At 40.4% G+C, this 20,021-nt stretch overlaps 1 protein-coding gene across 10 annotated transcripts in view; it reads right to left on the bottom strand.

Moving 5' to 3' along the window:
* Positions 1 to 20,021, bottom strand: part of LOC117400272 (phosphatase and actin regulator 1) — a 266,155-nt gene that overhangs the window by 40,255 nt on the left and 205,879 nt on the right. For all 10 annotated transcript variants that reach the window (XM_059022608.1, XM_033999946.3, XM_059022611.1 and 7 more), the window contains one exon: positions 8,588 to 8,778. In XM_059022608.1, the coding sequence (XP_058878591.1) occupies positions 8,588 to 8,778 (191 nt within the window). The remainder of the gene's footprint in view (positions 1 to 8,587; positions 8,779 to 20,021) is intronic.

The raw sequence follows: 20,021 nt of genomic DNA, 5'->3' as shown, positions 1-20,021 counted from the left end.
AAGCCACATTTTCCCAAGTTAACTGGTACTTTGCGAACATTTGGGCAATCGCTGTGCTGATGGAAACAGTATCTACAGAAGGTATGAACATGACATCGCACAAAACAAGCCAGGTTTATTCGCCTTGAAATCATAAAAAAAAGAAAATAAAAATGACAGAACTGGGCAGTGCAAGGCATCAGAAGACGTGTCAAAAATCACACTGGACATTTCCAGCAATGCGTTCCATGTAAGTTTACCATCACCATTTTCTGTCAAATATTTACGATTAAGATTGTCGGCGTTAGGCAGTGTTTTAGCTGATGGACAGACAGTACTGTCACACGAAGTCACCGATACATACCTCTGCAATAAATGGTGGCTGTCCAGCAAATCACAGCGCTCTGACAAACTCATTAACACAGTCATTCTGCGCTCTCTTTTCATTAAAGTGCATGTAAAAGCCGCATAAATGGATTCCCTGTCTCTCAGTTCACTTTCTTGTTTTAGTTTAATGTGTCGCTTATTTTTCAGTATAAGTTACCGATCTTGGGTGTTCTTTTTATATATTTTTTGGTTTTGTGAATTTCTTTAATTTGAGATACCTGGCTACTGTATTGATCCAGCAATGGGGTTACTAAACAAAGTACCCCGGGGGTCAAAATTTTGGATCCAAACATAGCCCTCGACCTTCCCCTGGATGAAAGAGGAGGCCATGCAAAGTTTGGTTTCACTGGCACCTGCGGGGTCCAAATGCATAAAGGAACAGACAGACAGACAAACTGTCTTCTTTATATATTAAATAGATTACCCTACTTTTAGCAAACAATATGAAATGCTATTTAAAATCACAAGCCCTTTTCTAAGTGTTACATTTGAAATGTGTAATACTAATGAACTAATTGTTGAAATGATTTTTGAGTAATAAAAGGTTATTCTCTTTTCTGTTGAATTGGTCTGACTCACTGTGGATTTGTTAATCAACAATATATCTGCCCCACACTCCCCTTCTCTTCAAAGCCACTCAGCCACTTTGTTAGGTTTGTAGAATTAATCAAGCAAAAGATCAAAGGGTGACGTCACAGAAATGTTTTAAATGTGGTAAAGCTAGTCAAAAGCGATGTGAATAAAACATCCTCATATATATGCTGTATTTAGTCTGGTTGTGAAAATAAGATTCTGACAAAGATGATTCAATAAAGACCCTTAAAAAAAAAAAAAAAACCTTGACAGGGTGGCCCTGGGGTGGGTGGTATTCATGGAATTTCGTAGCAGAATGGACTCACAGATTGTGTAATCATCAAAGGAAACACTCATGTGATACCACATTTTACAGAAGGAAATACTACAGGAGATACATGACGGCCACTTGGACAAGACAAGTACTGGCCAGGAATTAATCAGCTATTTAAAATAGACCATTTAAAAAAATTGTAGCTCATCAATTTAAATGCAATGGCAAGAGCTACCAGACTACTTCAACTTAACACTGTATACATTACTCAGCATTACAAACAGGATGATCTGTTTTCTCTAGACACAGTTTCAAAGAAATCATTCAGTGATGTGATGTTGATAAAGAAAACACATGATGGTCAGGAAGATCTTTAGAAATGACAAAGTCCAATTTGACTTGCAGAATTACTTTTGGGCAGGTCAAAAGAGCTATTCAAAACCAGCAACTTGGAAACCAAAAATCGGACGAAAGAAAATGTAGAATTCTATGACCAGAGCATGAGAACTTTCACATAGGGGCCTGGTTACAAAGTTTATTTCATGAATCTGAACAACTGGAGTGATACCAACATTTTTTCACCACCTCATGATCTGGATGGGAAATCTGGGGTCATCAGATACTGATTAAAACCTAATTAGACTTCAATTTGTAGCACATTTTGGCATGTAAAGACCAGTATTCTCTAATCAAGTAGGATTTGTTTAGGGAAGTGAGTGGTGAAGACCTGCTTTAGAGTGAAGCACAAACTGCTTCTAATAAAAGTTACATTTAATACACTGTCATAAACGTTAAGGCATTCGGTCATAAGACCTTTAACAAGTCTATGCAGGTACCTCCATTTAGATTTCAGATTTGATCATTAGTCAAGTAGCTGCTCAGGTGATAACTTTGTTGTTTGTTGTTGGTTTGGGAATCATGACTTCTAATGATGCCAGATGGTGGCAGATGAAGATTTTAACTGAAGATCAGACTTGCCAGTGGTGTTCAAAATGTTGGAATCGGGGGATACACAAAGACATGTAGCTGGTTAATTCTGCATGATCCCTTCTGTAACCAGATTGTGGACATATTGTGTACACTAGACGCCCCTGACATGGAAGGGAGGTCAATCACACCATGCAATGGCCGATATTTAGAGAATATGGCACAGAGGAAACAGCAGTCCCCAGCACATGGGCTCAATATCCACTTCAGGACAGCAACTGGAATCATCATACGCAACCGAAATGTGAGAAACTGATTGAATCTGGTTTGAGGTCAAGAAGACCAGGTACAGTTCCTCAATTGACCACAAACACGGAAGAGACCACTGATTACAGACTTGATCAAAAGAACTGGCAGCTCCATCATTCAACACCTGTTTTGTTCACTGATGAATCAAGATTTCATCTGTCCACATACAAACAATATTTTTGAATAAGGGGAGCGCAAGGAATACAATTTGCTCAGTTATGATTACAGCTGTATTTTCTTCAAGATAAAAACTGGCTTCTTTCATGGCATTTCAATGTCTAACAATAGGTATTTCAAAATATTTCATGATTACATAATATTTAAAGCAGAAAAACGTGTTGTCGCATTCAAAATTGATAATTTTATACACCAAATGTACTGAAATATTTAAATGCGTACTTGAAAAACAGTAGTCAAATGCAAAATGAGAACATTCTATTTATTTTTTTTACCGCCAGTGAATACACTATGTAACACAATTTTTGTTCCTGGGTAGTAAGTGTTATTTCCTAATTGCTTATGCCTCAAAAGTATAGAAAATGGCTATTATTCCCCACAAACTTTGCTTTTGTGACCAGGACAGTGATATTTTGAAATTTACCTATTTCCAATGAGAAAACGGGCGAATTTGTGTCTTTTCGTTCACATAAAGTCAGAAAAAAACAACATATGAATCCAAATGAACATGTATTTATACTAAAGTAATACAAAAATGACTACAAAAGATTTAGAAGTGAGTAGTTTTTCGAGATTTACGATTATACTGTAAATCACTTTCACGAATCAGCCCCCAAATGTAGTCTCCCATCATGTTCTCATTATACTGTCCTTGGTAGCGGCGTTCAAAGTCCAGTATATCCTGGTGGAAGCGCTCGCCTTGCTCCTCCGAGTACGCTCCCATGTTCTCCTTGAATTTATCAAGATGAGCATCAAGGATATGGACTTTGAGGGACATCCTACAGCCCATTGTGCCGTAGTTCTTCACCAGAGTCTCAACCAGCTCCACATAGTTTTCGGCCTTGTGATTGCCCAGGAAGCCCCGAACCACTGCGACAAAGCTGTTCCAAGCCGCTTTCTCCTTACTAGTGAGCTTCTTGGGGAATTCATTGCACTCCAGGATCTTCTTTATCTGTGGTCCGACGAAGACACCGGCTTTGACCTTTGCCTCAGACAGCTTAGGGATAAAGTCTTGAAGGTACTTGAAGGCTGTCGACTCCTTATCTAGAGCTCTGACAAATTGTTTCATAAGGCCCAATTTCATGTGCAGTGGTGGCATCAGCACCTTCCGGGGGTCCACCAGTGGCTCCCACTTGACGTTGTTCCTCCCCACAGAGAACTCGGTCCGCTGTGGCCAGTCCCGCCTGTGGTAGTGCGCCTTGGTGTCCCTGCTGTCCCAAAAGGCAAAGATAGCAGGGAAACTTGGTAAAACCGCCTTGGAGACCCATCAGGAATGCCACCATTTTGAAGTCTCCTATGACCTTGATGCCATCTCAGAAAAATGCAGATATGTATCCACTTAGGCAGCTGGAACTAAACTGAACTGGTGGGCTTAAGGCCCCTGTATTTATACTACTATTTATATTACTGGAAAGTTCTAGAAGTTACTCCAGGTTTACTCAGCACTGAATCTATCTGGAATGTTCTGGAAAATTAGGTAAATTTCAAAATATCACTGTCCTGGTCACAAAAGCAAAGTTTGTGGGGAATAATAGCCATTTTCTATACTTTTGAGGCATAAGCAATTAGGAAATAACACTTACTACCCAGGAACAAAAAATAAAAAATAAAAATTGTTACACGGTGATATCAAACAATATAAAAACACTGTAAATAAATGTAAAAATAGTAGACATGTGAAATGTCCCATTCTTGTACTAGACAGAGTGATCTTTAGCAGAAATATTTCTGATCATTGATGCAGCTGGTGTCTTTTTTGTTGATGACAATTTAAAGAAATCCTGCATCTCTATGCAGTGTGTTCAATCATTTACCGGAAGCATACTAAAGCTTCCCAAATGCAGTGCAACAGGTAGTGCATCTGTATTTATTTTTAACCCTTTAGGACCAAGCATTTTTCAGTGGGATGCTCCACTGGGACCAGGTATTTTTTGGTTGTGTCTGACTCTAACTATAAAAATTAAGTAAAAATCTATTTTTTACATTAGAATCTTGGAATTGGTGGGTTGTTTTTTTTTTAGAACACAGAGAAAAATTGTACTTATGAAACCATAAAAAAGTTTCACTTCATTTTTCCCAACACAATATAGTGTGGAGTAGTGGTTAGGGCTCTGGACTCTTGACTGGAGGGTTGTGGGTTCAATCCCAGGTGGGAGACACTGATTGCTCCAGTAAAAACCCAACTGTATGCATGGGTAACTGTATATGGAAATAATGTATAAAAAGTAATGTAATTGTATGTAAAAATAATGTGATATCTTGTAACAATCATAAGTCGCCCTGGAAAGGGGTGTCTGCTAAGAAATAATAATAATTATATATAAAATGTGAACCAGGGTTCATTGCCCTTTAAAAGCAGACCTAGACACTGAACTTGAGGTTTTGAAAGCGCTGATGCACTATTTTTAATAATACAAAATAAAAATAAACGAAAAGAAACACCTAGCTCTACTCGAGCAATAACTAAATATAAGCAGGAACCTAAACTATAAAACAGGACAGCTAAGCCGTTTACCTGTTAAACAAAACAAACAAAAACACGCAGTTTTTCACAAATCAAAAGGTTTTACAGTATCTTTCTTTTCACTATGGCTGTGTACACACACACACACACACACACACACACACACACACAGAGAGTTGAGCTTACTCACACAGCAGCCTCGAGCAGACTGCTTCCCTTCTTTGTATACCCTGCACCTGGCTCTAATTTACAATAGTAGCCAGGTGCAAGTGATAATTAACTAATAAAACAATTAAACAAATAACATCCCAGCATGCTTAGAGTCATGTATAACAATGCTGGACAGGCCTGGTTGCCTATAATTATGGCTAGCATGGCTGCAAGAGGAGACCTCAGTGACTTTGAAAGAGGGGTGATTGTTGGGGCGCGTTTGGCAGGAGCTTCAGTGACCAAGACAGCTCAACTTGCTGATGTTTCACGAGCAACGGTGTATAAGGTGATGTCAGCATGGAACTCATGGACATCATCAGCAAAGGGCAACAGTGGGCAGAAGCGTATACTCCAGGATCGTGATATCCGTGCATTAATTTGAAGTGCAAGGCAAAACAGGCGAGCAACTGCAGATCAATTGACTGCAAATTTTAATCTGGGGCGCGAGCAGCCAGTTTCTTCAAAAACGGTCCACCGAGAACTCCACAGAACGGGATACCATAGTGGCCCAATGCCCTATTAAGTGACTTTACATTGGTGTTTCCATTTTCTTGTCCACTACCTGTATATATATATATATATATATATATATATAACACACACACACATATACACGTCTATGCTACCAAGTGGGGTCTATGATTCTCCACCAGCTAAGTGGGCACCATGACTTCCCAACATTTTCTTTAAACTAAATATATATAGAAAATTATGTTTTAAGCTCAACATTGATAATATCTGTTTAAATTAGAAAAAATATATTTAAAAAATAAACAACCAAGTGGGGACTTAAACCAGCAAACAATGCAACGTTGCTTCAAAAAGCTGGGGACATGGACCTGATTATGGACTGGGGAAGGGGATGGAAGTACTCTGTAAATAATGTGTGTTTGTAAACTGTGTTATTCTTGTTCAGATCTGTTAGCATTCTCTGTGTGTTTTGGTGCTTGTGTGACTTAGAGCTGAAAGACTGCCTGTGTGTGAGTACGTCACTGGGGGGGGTGGGAGCAGGTCTGACACAACCAGTCAGAGATAGGAAGTGTTGGACCAATAAGTGAGGAAGGGGGAGAGACTTGGGTGTGTGTGTGGAGATGACAGTTTGAAAGAGAGAAGCGGGATCTGGTGGCGGGAGAATTGAGGGAGAGTTAAGAGAGGTTGAGTTTTGAACCGTAACTGTTGTCTGACTTATTATATCCTGGAAACCCCGCAGCTCAGCGCTACAATATGTAAATACAATATGTAAATAAATCCTGTTCTCCTGTGGGGTGTATCAACTTCAACCTCCATCTCAATCTCCTGCCTGTCACTCAGCAGCGAAAGCATGCATCCACGCGGCAGACGGCTACTCTGACACAAGCATTAATACCCTGTATCTTTCTAAACAAGAGATTTAGGGGAGCTCCTTAATAAAAGCTGCATCTCAAAACAATAATATAGTACAGGAATTGTTACAGCTGTGTATAATGGTATTTAAAACATGATTAATGTATCCGCCTTTTTACATATCCGCCCTTACTCTGGTCCCATCGCAGTCAGATATGCGGCGGATTACTGTACTTTTTATTACATTCATAGGTTTTAATACATCTTATTTATTAGTGTAATGAGTGTCTTAATAAAGATTTTTAACCTCATACACGCGTGCTTGTTTTGATTACTGTACTGGTGATTGGGGGATATTTTTATCACTTGTGTGGGAGTTTATCACTTACTGCTGGTGAATCACATTAACACAAATGTGCCTGTTCTAATCAGTGGCGAGATATATATATATATATATATATATATATATATATATATATGTAAGGGATAACACACGACAGGGCATGGGTTGTGTTGCATTAACATACGGCTGTGGTTGGGTTGGAGGCATGAAGCGAAGCCTTCATACCAACAAAGCCGTATGTTAACGCAACACAACCCACAAGCCCTGAAGTGTGTTATCACGTTTATAAAACAGACACAATAATACATAGAAAAACAAACTTTTTTTAATATATTTTTGTATGTTCTTCAGCTGTGGAGAAAAAATAGTCCATCAGACACGGTTAAACTGGAGGTTTTCAACATTTCCAACAATAAATACAATAATAGAATACTATTTTATCCCAGCTGGGATGAAAATAATTAATTGTAGCCCTGTCCAGCTACTTACCTCAAATGCCTGAAGCAAGTTAAAATGAGAGTACACGCAGCAATTTGAAAAATTCATCATCAGAGACCAAGCCTTTTGGCATTTTGAATTTCAGTGTGTAAAGAATGCTCCCTTGAAATACTCACATTTCTTGTTAATTGTGTTCTGTAAAAATTCAAGTTATAATTTGAGTAGTATATTTGTTTAGGGAAGTGAGTGGTAAAGACTCACTCGAGAGCAAAGTACTAGCAACCTCTCTTCTTCTAAAACTTGAATTACACAAATGTCCAAACTTTTCAATGTGATGTGATGTACTGAGAGGAAAGCTAGTAGTATAATGTTTTGGGAAAGCTTCCTTGAGTCTGGCCCTTCATGAGAATCGGTGGTGAGCCATTTAAATCCTTTCCAATCTTAATAAAATGTTGTTCTGCTGATCCCATGAAATAGTTCCTTGAAATCACTTTTAGCAAGAGATAGGAAAGTCAGTGGTAAATACTTGTTTGAGAGTGAAGTACTTGCGACCTGTACTCTAGTAAAATAGGGTTAGTTTAGGGAAGTGAATGATTAAAGGTTTGGGAGGAGGGACTTGCCACAACATACCACCCCTATACCGTGGTCATTTTTTGACTAACAAAGGGGGGTCTGTATTTCATCAGGTTTAATATAAAGTACAATTTTATTGAATGAATTGCATGACAATGTTCAATCTGCAAGCTCTCAACCAAAACTGAAAGAAAAAAAATATTTTAAGATGTTCCTGTTAAATGCATACTATATGATGATTGATTGTTGTAACTGACCAGTTTGACTGGGACACTCTTGAAGAAGTCTGTTTGTCCTGAATTACATAAGTAAAAGGCTGGATGATCAAATTATCTTTAATGACAATGGCTCTATATCAAGTGCCAATAGTAACACATATCCAACTATTATGGAATACTATGGCCACATAAAGCTGTGATCATTTAGTGTTTCTTCAAGGTAATGGGTATATAATAATGGTATTTTAAAAAAAAAAATCGCAAAGGACCCTACAGACATACAAAAAGGGTGTTTCCATACATATAATCTGTTCAACTAAACAATTAACATTATGACATATGCAAAATAGCAGCCCTTTCTTATACGTGTCCTGCTTAAAATAAGTTAGTACTTGTAAAGAAGGTGTCATCGTCGTCATCGTCATCATCCTCATCCTCATCCTGCTCGTCTCTGTACATGCTGGGTAGATCCTCGTAGTCAGATTCGTTCGGTACATTTTCTTTATCATCGTCACACTCTATCACCACAGTTGGCACTTGTCTCCCATCAACAATGCTTCCTTTTCCTGCATGTAAACCAGAGCTGTGAAACAGGAAAAAACATCAGTTAGAAAGCAGAAACTACACAAGGCCCCAGCAAGATTTTCACCTCCCTTTTATCTGGTTACCATGTTCTAGTAATACAGCACAGGTAGCTTCTCAAGGCACATACATATGTGAGTTCGCAGTTGATGTTGTCTTTTTATTATGTATCCATTCCTGTTATAAAAGGACATTTGAAACCACAGTGGCTTGTTACCAAAAAAATCTACAAATACCTTCTGTGAGAAAGTGTAGTCCTGGGGAAAAAAGGACTACATCTCCCAGAAGGTCACAGGCTGAAAAGCCTTCATTTGTTTAATTTAATTTGTAAATTGTTTGATTAGTAATGATCCCCTGAACCTGGCTATCATTGTAAATTAGAGCCAGGTGCAGGGTATTTAAAGAAAGCAGCCAGTCTTTTTGGGGCTGCTGAAGAGTGAAGAGTCCGGTTGGGAGCTTGGTGTTTGTTTGGTTTATTTTGTTTTTTGGTGATTATTAAAAAAAAAAAAAAAAAAAAAAAAGCGCTTTAAAAAAAACCTCAATTTCTGTGTCCTAGGTCTGCTTTTAAAGGGGCAACGAACCACAAAGAGTGCAAGTTTTGTTACACTTCTGATGAAGGCTATGAAATTAAAGTGTTTTATGACCTAGGCATAAATACATTACTTCTGAATGGAGACTGAAGCATGTGTGATGTCTTTTTAAATTGGTACAATAACTTTTTTTTGATCATCATGTTCACTATTTTAACAGAAGTTCTGGGAAATCTGAAATCACTCAAAGCAACACATACGGTTAATAACCACTATTGTATGCTACCGACTACCTATGTATTGTTACACACAGTGCTCCAGATAAACATTGAAAAATATATGAATTACGCATGCTATTTAAATTTAATGCGTAAAGAATGATTATAGCAATTTTACTGCACAGGTTGAGTTTGCATGTTATCAAGCTTCTTGTACTTAGTTGGTTCCTGGCATCCAATGGTCAATTGTAAATATACTGCATGCGGTAGCTAGACAATGGTTGATACAAATACCAGGACAGCTAATTGTTCTGCCTGAGAATTGCTAGAAACACCTGACCAATAAGTCGGTATTTTTAATATATATATATATATATATATATATATCTATATCTATATATATATATATATATATATATATATATATATATATATATATATATATATATATAATGTGTGTGTGTGTGTGTGTTTGTGACTGGTGCATAAGTGACTGGATTCTTGATCTTCAGTATTTCTTTGCACTTAGTCTTAGTCCCCCTAAACATAACCTATTAATTTATCTATCTAGGTCAGTCCATATCGGGTCAAATCACCCTTGAAAACGAAGGTTCATGGATTTTGATGCTGTTTGGCCAAGTTTCACGTCTCTAGGTCGGTTTTTATGTGAGAAGTCACCAAATATTTGACCCGAAATGGCTCCCAGATCAGACCAATGACATAAAAGTACCAATAACCTTTTTTATTGTTAATTGTTAATAGCTCTCTTTGTGCTCTATCCAAATATGGCATTTTTTATATTTAACGTCAAACAGAATTTTGACCTTTAATCTACACTGAACAAAAATATAAAAGCAACATGTAAAGTGTTGGTCCCATATTTCACGAGCTGAAATGAAGAATCCCAGAAATTTTCCATATGCACAAAAACCTTATTTCTCTCAAATTTTGTGCACAAATTTGTTTACATCCCTGTTAGTGAGCATTTCTCCTTTGACAAGATAATCCATCCACCTGACAGGTGTGGCATATCAAGAAGCTGATTAAACAGCATGAGCATTACACAGGTGCACCTTGTGCTGGGGACAATAAAAAGCCACTAAAAAATGTGCAGTTTTGTCACACAACACAATGCCACAGATGTCTCAAGTTTTGAGGGAGCCTGCAATTGGCATGCTGACTGCAGGAATGTCCACCAGAGCTGTTGCTAGAGAATTGAATGTTCATTTCTCTACCATAAGCCTCCTCCAACGTCGTTTTAGAGAATTTGGCAGTACATCGAACCGGCCTCACAACCGCAGACCACATGTAACCACGCCAGCCCAGGACCTCCACATCCGGCTTCTTCACCTGCAAGATCGCCTGAGACCAGCCCTCGGACAGCTGATGAAACTGTGGGTTTGCACAACCAAAGAATTTCTGCACAAACTGTCAGAAACCGTCTCAGGGAAGCTCATCTGTGTGCTCGTCGTCCTCACCAGGGTCTTGACCTGACTGCAGTTTGGCGTCATAACCGACTTCAGTGGGCAAATGCCCACCTTCGATGGCCACTGGCAAGCTGGAGAAGTGTGCTCTTCATGGATGAATCCCGGTTTCAACTGTACCGGGCAGATGGCAGACAACGTGTATGGCGTCGTGTGGGTGAGCAGTTTGCTGATGTCAACATTGTGAACAGAGTGCCCATGGTGGCGGTGGGGTTATGTTATGGGCAGGCATAAGCTACGGACAACAAACTTAATTGCATTTTATCAATGGCAATTTGAATGCACACAGATACCGTGACGAGATACTGAGGCCCATTGTCGTGCCATTCATCCGCCACCATCACCTCATGTTTCAGCATATAATGCACGGCCCCATGTCGCTACGATCTGTACACAATTCCTGGAAGCTGAAAATGTCCCAGTTCTTCCATGGCCTGCATACTCACCAGACATGTCACCCATTGAGCATGTTTGGGATGCTCTGGATCGACGTGTACGACAGCGTGTTCCCGTTTCCGCCAATATCCAGCAACTTCGCACAGCCATTGAAGAGGAGTGGGACAACATTCCACAGGCCACAATCAACAGCCTGATCAACTCTATATGCGAAGGAGATGTGTCGCGCTGCATGAGGCAAATGGTGGTCACACCAGATGTGAGTGAGTGTGTGTGTGTGGTGCCCTGCAATGGACTGGCGCCCCGTCCAGGGTGTAGTCTCGCCTTGTGCCCTGTGTATGCTGGGTTAGGCACCGGCTCACTGCGACCCTGTAAAGGAGTAAGCTGTTAATGATAATGGATGGATGGATGAAAAGGAAAAACAACTTGCTCAACGTGTGCTTTAATAAAACTACTCGGTGGATAGTTTTTGTCCTGGAATCAGATTGACAGTTCCACAGAAGTACTTTTTCACCATGTCCAAACTGATTGTGCACAAATCCTTCATGTGTGCTTTGGTAGGGTTTAAGTTCTTTTTTTGGAGGCTGGCATAATTTGAACTTTTTTCGGTGGCAAACACACACCAACTTTGGCTCCAGCAAACCCCTCACTCGTAGCTCAATCAGCTGCTGTTCACTTGGTAGAAGTTCATACAGCTGTCCACTGCTACTTGACTCACAAGTATCCTCAATAAAACTCCCTATGGAACAAGTCATCTGGAAAGAAGAGAAGACAATCAGCAGTTCATAGCTATGAATTCTTGAGTCTGCATCACACTGAGTATATGCTCCATTACATACGAGTATAATGACATTTATACCAGTATTCCATCCCAGTAGTCAACACACGATGCAGCATCAGCACACTGAACTGTGGGTAGGCATTAGAGGTGTTCTATACATGTTTATACAGACTGACTGAACCCTCTCCAAGTTGTTTTTCCTTTCCAGTCATTCCTAAATGCATCACCCATGAAACTACAATGATACAATGTAATGAGTGAATACCTCCTGATCCCATCAAGATCACAGGCTGATTTTTGGTACAAACTTAGAGGATGGTGTGAACTTCAGTATCCAACCTTGATTTTGGTCGTCCATGTTGGGGCTGATAGGCCAATGGAGGTCAAAGGTCAACAATTCTGTTAAATATATAAAATGGCATATTTGGATAGAGCACAAAGAAAATTTACTTTTTAATGTAGCATTGACGTTTTTGGTACTTTTATGTCATTGGTCTGATCTGGGAGCCATTTCGGAGCAAATATTTGGTGACCTCTCGCATAAAAACCATTTGACCTAGAGATGTGAAACTTGGGGAAATCTTATATCTCTATGGCACCAAAACTGGAAGAGGTCAGGTCAGAAACTTCCTGAAGTGATTGATTTGACATGGACTGAAAAAGGAAGTGTGGAAGGGTGGTGGTATTCACTGACACAGGAGGCAGAAGATTGAACTTGAAAACACAGCACAGGTGCCCAGTTTTATTTATTTTAGCCCGCAGAGGGCACTGTTGTCTGTGGCCTGTATAACGGCAACAGTAATTAGGACCACAGGTTACCAACACAGGTATACGCAGGCGCACTCACAGGTGCTTAAAAATAATAATGAAAACCAAAGGCGAAATGAAAAGGTAAAATAAAATACAGTAATAAAACTAGAAAACAAAAGTGCTGCTTGAAGATAATTCATATTCATCATGTTCTGGCAAGTTTTAAAAACATTATTTTCTAATTTATGAACATGACAACCAAAAGTGGCAGAGAATCTCTCAAGTAACTGGTGCCAGACTCAACAGCTGGTAAACCTTATGGGATTGATTGTATAGAAATTCCTTCTTTATGAATGATTTTTCCAATTAAAGGAAGAGGGGTAAATGTGTTTATGTGTGTTTTTTGTAAACTGCAATATTGTAAAAGAAAATGGAATCTAGTCACATAAAAGCCACACTGTCCCACAATCCTGTTTATTTTTTACACTAAAATAGACTTCCTTGTTTTCTGTTTATTATGTAATTATTCTATTGGCCTTCAGTGCACTTTGAAGTCAACCATGTCAAATATATCAAGCATAATTTTGGGCACTACATCTTTAATATAAACTCAATTTTATATATCTATAACTCTAAAAACTGCCTTGCACATTCCCTCTTACACAAAATAATCTGTGACTTTACACAGTGACACATCTATGCCCAGATTTGACTGGAAATGGTATAACATTTTGGGGTTCCACTGCACGTGGGACAACTTGCTCATTAAAATATGTAGTGAGTCACAATATGCTAATGGCTTAACCACCTGTATCAAAGCAAAGTTGGCACAAATTAAATAGAAATGAAATAGAGGCCAAATCTCCACTGCCACAAGCAGAATCCAGGTGGGCACAATTGAAAATTCTGGCAAGGGCAATCAAAACCGAGGCAAAATTCTGCTGGCCACAGGCAAAATCGTACTGGCGGGCACAAGTGGGGACAATCGACACAGGTAAAATTCTGCTGGCATATGTAAAACTGCAGCCATATTCCGGCAGGCACAAAACCAAAATTGAGACAAATTTAGTGAGAACCAGAAGAATTCAGGTAAAATTCAGCTGGACACAAGCCAAATTTCAGGTGGCAACAAGGGCGCATAAGCGAAATTGAGGTGGGCAACAGCAAAATTCAGGCAGGCAAATGCGAAAGAGAGTCAAAATTTTGGTTGGAACCAGCAATATTCAGGCTGGAACATAAAACAGAGACAAAACTCAGCTGGACACAAGCAAAATCAAGACAATTCAGAGAGGCACCATCTAAATCCAGATGGGCAAAAGCTAAATCAAGGCAACATTCTGGTAGGCACAAACAGGCTCAAGAGAAATAGAGGCAACATTCAGGTGTCAACAAGTGGGATCAAGAGAAATCGAGGCGGGCAGAAGCAATCGAGGGAAAACTGATGAGACCATAAATTGTATTTTGACAACCTATAACAAATTCTAATTTTAAACCTCATAAAACAAATTTGCTTTTAGTCTGGAAGTTTATTTTTTGAATCTGACAAAGTGCTACATTCGTCCTCAAAAAACAAGTTTACCCCTCCCACAAACATCTAAATTTACTCGTGAACACCTTCATATAAAAAGCCCCAGCAGTCCAGGCATATCTTTTGGTCAGTAGCGAAAGGTGGAGGTGGCTTACATTGACCGAAAATGACACAGCACTCTGGGGTCAGGCAGAGGCAACGTAAAGTAAAACTGCACTGCTTACCTTTTAATTTTAACTTGCATTCCTCATTTACGAAAGGGTGCTAAACTTTATGGTGCATGATAATTGCAATTACTGTGCATGTTAATGACTTTCGCATTTACTACTGCAATTTTATTCATTATCACGCAAAATAGTGGGCACATGTCATTATTATTATTATTATTATTATTATTATTATTATTATTATTATTATTATTATTATTAATAATAATAATAATTTCTTATCTAGGGCAACTTACAATTGTTACAAGATATCACATTATTTTTACATACAATTACCCATTTATACAGTTGGGTTTTTACTGGAGCAATCTAGATAAAGTACCTTGCTCAAGGGTACAACAGCAGTGTCCCCCACCTGGGATTGAACCCACAACCCTCCGGTCAAGAGTCCAGAGCCCTAACCACTACTCCACACTGCTGATGTTATTGTGCCATACTATGGTAATCAGAATGAATATACGAAGTGTATGGTAATGCATGATAATGTATTTAAATGAGGCACCCCGCTCTGAATAATGAGATGAGCTTCATTTACTAAAGGGCGATCATTTTAGTGTGTGCATTAAAGTGATCATGTATTAGTGCATATGGAGACCAGGCTTAAACCTCTTTTTCTGGCCTATGTGAAGTTCAATTCTTTTTACTGACTTCATTCATTGGATTCATTCAGTGTAGTGAATCAATTCAACAGATTTGTTCGTTTGATTCACTGATTCACTAACGCGAAATAAATACATCTTGCTGAATTACTTGGTTATGAAAATTTGTCTGAACAGATAAAGTCCAGAAATGAATGATAATTGATTGTAATTGTGCTTACACATGAAATAAAATAAAAAAAATACTACATTTTATTAAAAATCCTTAAGGACAAAACTTTAGAGTATTAACTATTTCTTTTAAACTATGTGTAAGAGGGGAGATCTGTGCTGACTGTCTGACGTATGCATGGTACTGCAGGAAGAGGGCAGCAGCCTCGTAAGATCCGCCTGTCAGTCATAGCAATGACACGGAGAGGTGCGGAAGAGGATGTGTTGGCTTTCCCTCTCTCTGAGTGAGAGGCGGGCCTTGGGGGATTGCTGGGCCTATAAAATAATGCTCTGTCACTTTAAGATGAAAAACGAGCCCACGGAAGCGCTGCTGCCGGACCAAGCACAGCTGGAGAGGAACAAAACTAAATAAAATAAAAAGAAATAATTTTTTTTTTTTTTTATTAGTAGCGGGGAAAAACTTGGGCAGAACCCTGGAAAGTATCTGCATAGCAGGTTGAGGAAATAAGTGCGCGTAGGACGGAGACCCGGGCCGTGCGGATAGCGACGGTCGGGGTAAAGCTGCAGAGTGCAGCACCTTTATTTTGTAGTTTGTTAGAAGTGTTTTATTTTCTCTTTTTCTTTGTACCTTCTGTTTTTGATTACTATTTGTTCAGGCACCTGCGAGTGTCTATCTGACCGTGTCTCATTTATCACTGCTGGTATCTGGGACCGGCGGACCTTTAGTGCCACCTGCCGGTGAACAATAAATAGTGCACCCGAGTGGTGTTTAGCACTACAACTGTGGTTAACCCTTTGCGGTCCTATGTCGGACCTGGTCCGACATTGCAATTATTCCTATTAGGTCCAATGTCGGACCCTGTCCAACATCATCAAAAAGACGCAAAAAATGGGTTTGTAGTCGTTTTTTCTACGGAAAAAGCAGAGAAAACCATTCAATGGCCGAGTGGGAGCGACAGGAGCCGAGACAAGACGAAAAAAAAAACCCAAAAAACAAATGGGCGTATCTCATGCATAGTCATACTTGCCCCTGGCATCAGATAGGGGCGGTCATAAGGAAACAAGCTGGATGGTACTGCATCAGCGCTCAGAGAATATCACAGATATTTGCAGAGCTTTTTTGAGATGTTATAGTAATAGAATAATGACTTGGATCGCATTATTGAGGCATTTGGTGATAAAACGGGTGATCTGGAGATGCCTAGTGAGTGCTTTGTTGATATGCAGGGCCTTTTAAACCCGTTTGACTGTGGAAAAAAAATACTTTTAAACAGCGCGTCTAAAATTAACTGCACGTGTGAAAATAAATTGGACCTGACGTGCCTGACGCGCACTTAATAAATTGACTCCAAAGGGTTAAAGTGGCAGGTCTGAGGGAACAAGAGAGCATTATTTTATAGCCTCAGCAATCCCCCAAGGCCCGCCTCTCAGCCACTCAGAGAGAGGGAAAGCCAACACACCCTCTTCCCCACCTCTCCGTGTCACTGTCATGTCTGATGGGCAGATCTTACGAAGCTGCTGCCCTCTTCCTGCAGCACCATGCATACGTCAGACAGTCAGCACAGATCTCCCCTCTTACATATCCTTCCCCTCAGAATGGCACCACTGGTCCATTTGAAAATCCTACACCCCCATGCCTTCCCGAGAGAAAAAAATCTGCGTTTTGATGCAGCTTTCCTGCTCGGTGGACAACCCTGAAGGCATAGGGCTGCAGGGCCAAGTACCACCGGGTGATTCTGGCGTTATTATCTTTCATCCGGTGAAGCCATGCTAAGGGGGCATGATCTGTCACCAGGGTGAAGTGTCGCCCCAGGAGGTAGTACCCGAGTGACTCGACTGCCCATTTTACTGCGAGACACTCCTTCTCGATGGTACTATAGATTTTCTCGCGGGGAAGGAGCTTCCTGCTGATGTACAGGACCGGGTGCTCACAGGGTGAACCTCTTACTGAAATCAGGACTGCACAGCACTGGCTTGCTACACAGCCTTCGCTTCAGAGCGAGAAAGGCCTCTTGGCACAGTTCCGTCCACTGAACCATATTTGGGGCAGCCTTCCGGGTGAGGTCTGTCAAGGGAGTAGCGAGCGTGGCGAAGTTCTGGATGAACTTCCTATAATAGCCCGCTAGTCCCAAGAAAGAGCGCACCTGGGTTTTGGTCATAGGGACCGGCCAGTCAGTCAGGGCTTTCACCTTAGCAATCAGTGGTCTGATCTGGCCACTCCTTACTCGATACCCCAAATACTCTGACTTACTCTTCCCAATGGCACATTTCTTTGGGTTAGCAGTGAGCCCAGCCTCCCGCAAGAATTGCAGTACTGCCACTATCTTACACAGATGACTTGGCCAATCCTCACTTTGGATAACCACGTCATCTATGTAAGCAGCGGTGTACTGCTGATGGGGCTGCAAAACGCGATCCATCATCCGTTGGAAAGTGGCTGGTGCTCTGTGCAACCCAAAGGCATGGTCCTAAATTGGTACAACCCGAAGGGAGTCAAAAACACCATCCTCTCTCTGGATTCCGGGGTCAGGGGTATCTGCCAGTACCCCTTCGTTAAATCCAGCGTCGTCATAAAATGAGCCGTGCCTAGATGCTCCAGCAGCTCATCTACCCGGGGCATAGGATAAGTGTCAAACTTCGATTTCTCATTGACGCGCCTGAAGTCAATGCAAAACCGAATTGACCCATCTGGCTTATCTACTAAAACAATGGGACTGTTCCAGTCACTTTGGGACTCTTCTATTACCCCCAGTCTAAGCATCTCCATCCAGACCCATCCAGTAGAACCGTGACACAAGCCTTGCTTTAGTCTTATCCCTTCCCAAATGACCAGACAGGGGAATAGCGTGAGCCAACTGCAACAAATCCCCTTTAACGGAGTTGAGGAAAGAGCAATTCTCCAGTCTGGGGTAATTTCTCAACACGGTACAAGAGATCTCGAACAATTTCAAAGTGAGGTTACGCGGCGACGCGTCTAGGTTCGAATACCCGACCATTAACCCTTTGCAGTCAATTTATTAAGTGCGCGTCAGGTCCAATTTATTTTCACACGCGCAGTTAATTTTAGACGCGCTGTTTAAAAGTATTTTATTTCCACAGTCAAACGGGTTTAAAAGGCCCTGCATATCAACAAAGCACTCACTAGGCATCTCCAGCCCCGCCCCACCCTTTCGTTCGCTATAGCTTTCACATATGCTAAGAAATAAATAATAATAATAATAATAGTAGTACATACTGATCAATCATCTCTAGGTCACTCTTTTTATCACCAAACGCCTCAATAATGCAATCCAAGTCATTATTTTATAACTATAACATCTCAAAAAAGCTCTGCAAATGTCAGTGATATTCTCTGAGTGCTGATGCAGTACCATCCAGCTTGTTTCCTTATGACCGCCCCTATCTGATGCCAGGGGCAAGTATGACTATTCATGAGATACGCCCATTTTTTTTTTTTTTTTTTTTTCAGCTTGTCTCGGCTCCTGTCGCTCCCACTCGGCCATTGAATGGTTTTCTCTGCTTTTTCCGTAGAAAAAATGACTACAAACCCGTTTTTTGCGTCTTTTTGATGATGTCGGACAGGGTCCAACATTGGACTTGATAGGAATAATTGCAATGTCGGACCAGGTCCGACATAGGACCGCAAAGGGTTAAGATGAAAAACGAGCCCACGGAAGTGCTGCTGCCGGACCAAGCACAGCCGGAGAGGAACAAAACTAAATAAAATTAAAAAACATTTTTTTTTTTTTTTTTTTTAGTAGCGGGGAAAAACTTGGGCAGAACCCCGGAAAGTATCTGCATAGCAGGTTGAGGAAATAAGTGCGCGTAGGACGGAGACCCGGGCCGTGCGGATAACGACGGTCGGGGTAAAGCTGCAGAGTGCAGCACCTTTATTTTGTAGTTTGTTAAAAGTGTTTTATTTTCTCTTTTTCTTTGTACCTTCTGTTTTTGATTATTATTTGTTTAGGCACCTGCGAGTGTCTATCTGGCCGTGTCTCATTTATCACTGCTGGTATCTGGGACCGGCGCACCTTTAGTGCCACCTGCTGGTGAACAATAAATAGTGCACCAGATTGGTGTTTAGCACTACAACTTTCTGTCTCCTGTGTCAGTGAATTCCTCACCCTTCCACACTATGTAATTCAGCTTTAACTGCAAACCTATTTAATAGCCTGCAATTAACAACAACAAAAAAGTAACAGCTATAGTGTATGAAATTAAGAATACTCGATTTCTTACTTTCCTTTTTAGGATTACACAGATAGGATCTCACATATAGCAATAACATGTGTTATTTATTCTGCCAGTTGCAAATAAGTACATAAAGATCTTTATTTATGTGTCTGTCACGGGAGTAAGCGGGACTTCCAGGGTTCCGATACATTTCTAACTACCTTGTATTCATATTGTAACACCGGGGCAGCTGCAACACAAGTGACTGGTGAAAATATGGACTTAATAATGGACTGGGGGTGGGGTTGGGAATTTGCTGTGTTGGTGTGATGTTTGTGTGCTGTTGTGTTGCTCTCCCTCTTTCCTTGAGCAGTCTGCCTGCTTGGC

Source organism: Acipenser ruthenus, chromosome 4, assembly GCF_902713425.1.
Source record: "Acipenser ruthenus chromosome 4, fAciRut3.2 maternal haplotype, whole genome shotgun sequence".
NCBI lineage: Eukaryota > Metazoa > Chordata > Actinopteri > Acipenseriformes > Acipenseridae > Acipenser > Acipenser ruthenus.
This window is presented reverse-complemented; position numbering and strand designations above follow the sequence as displayed.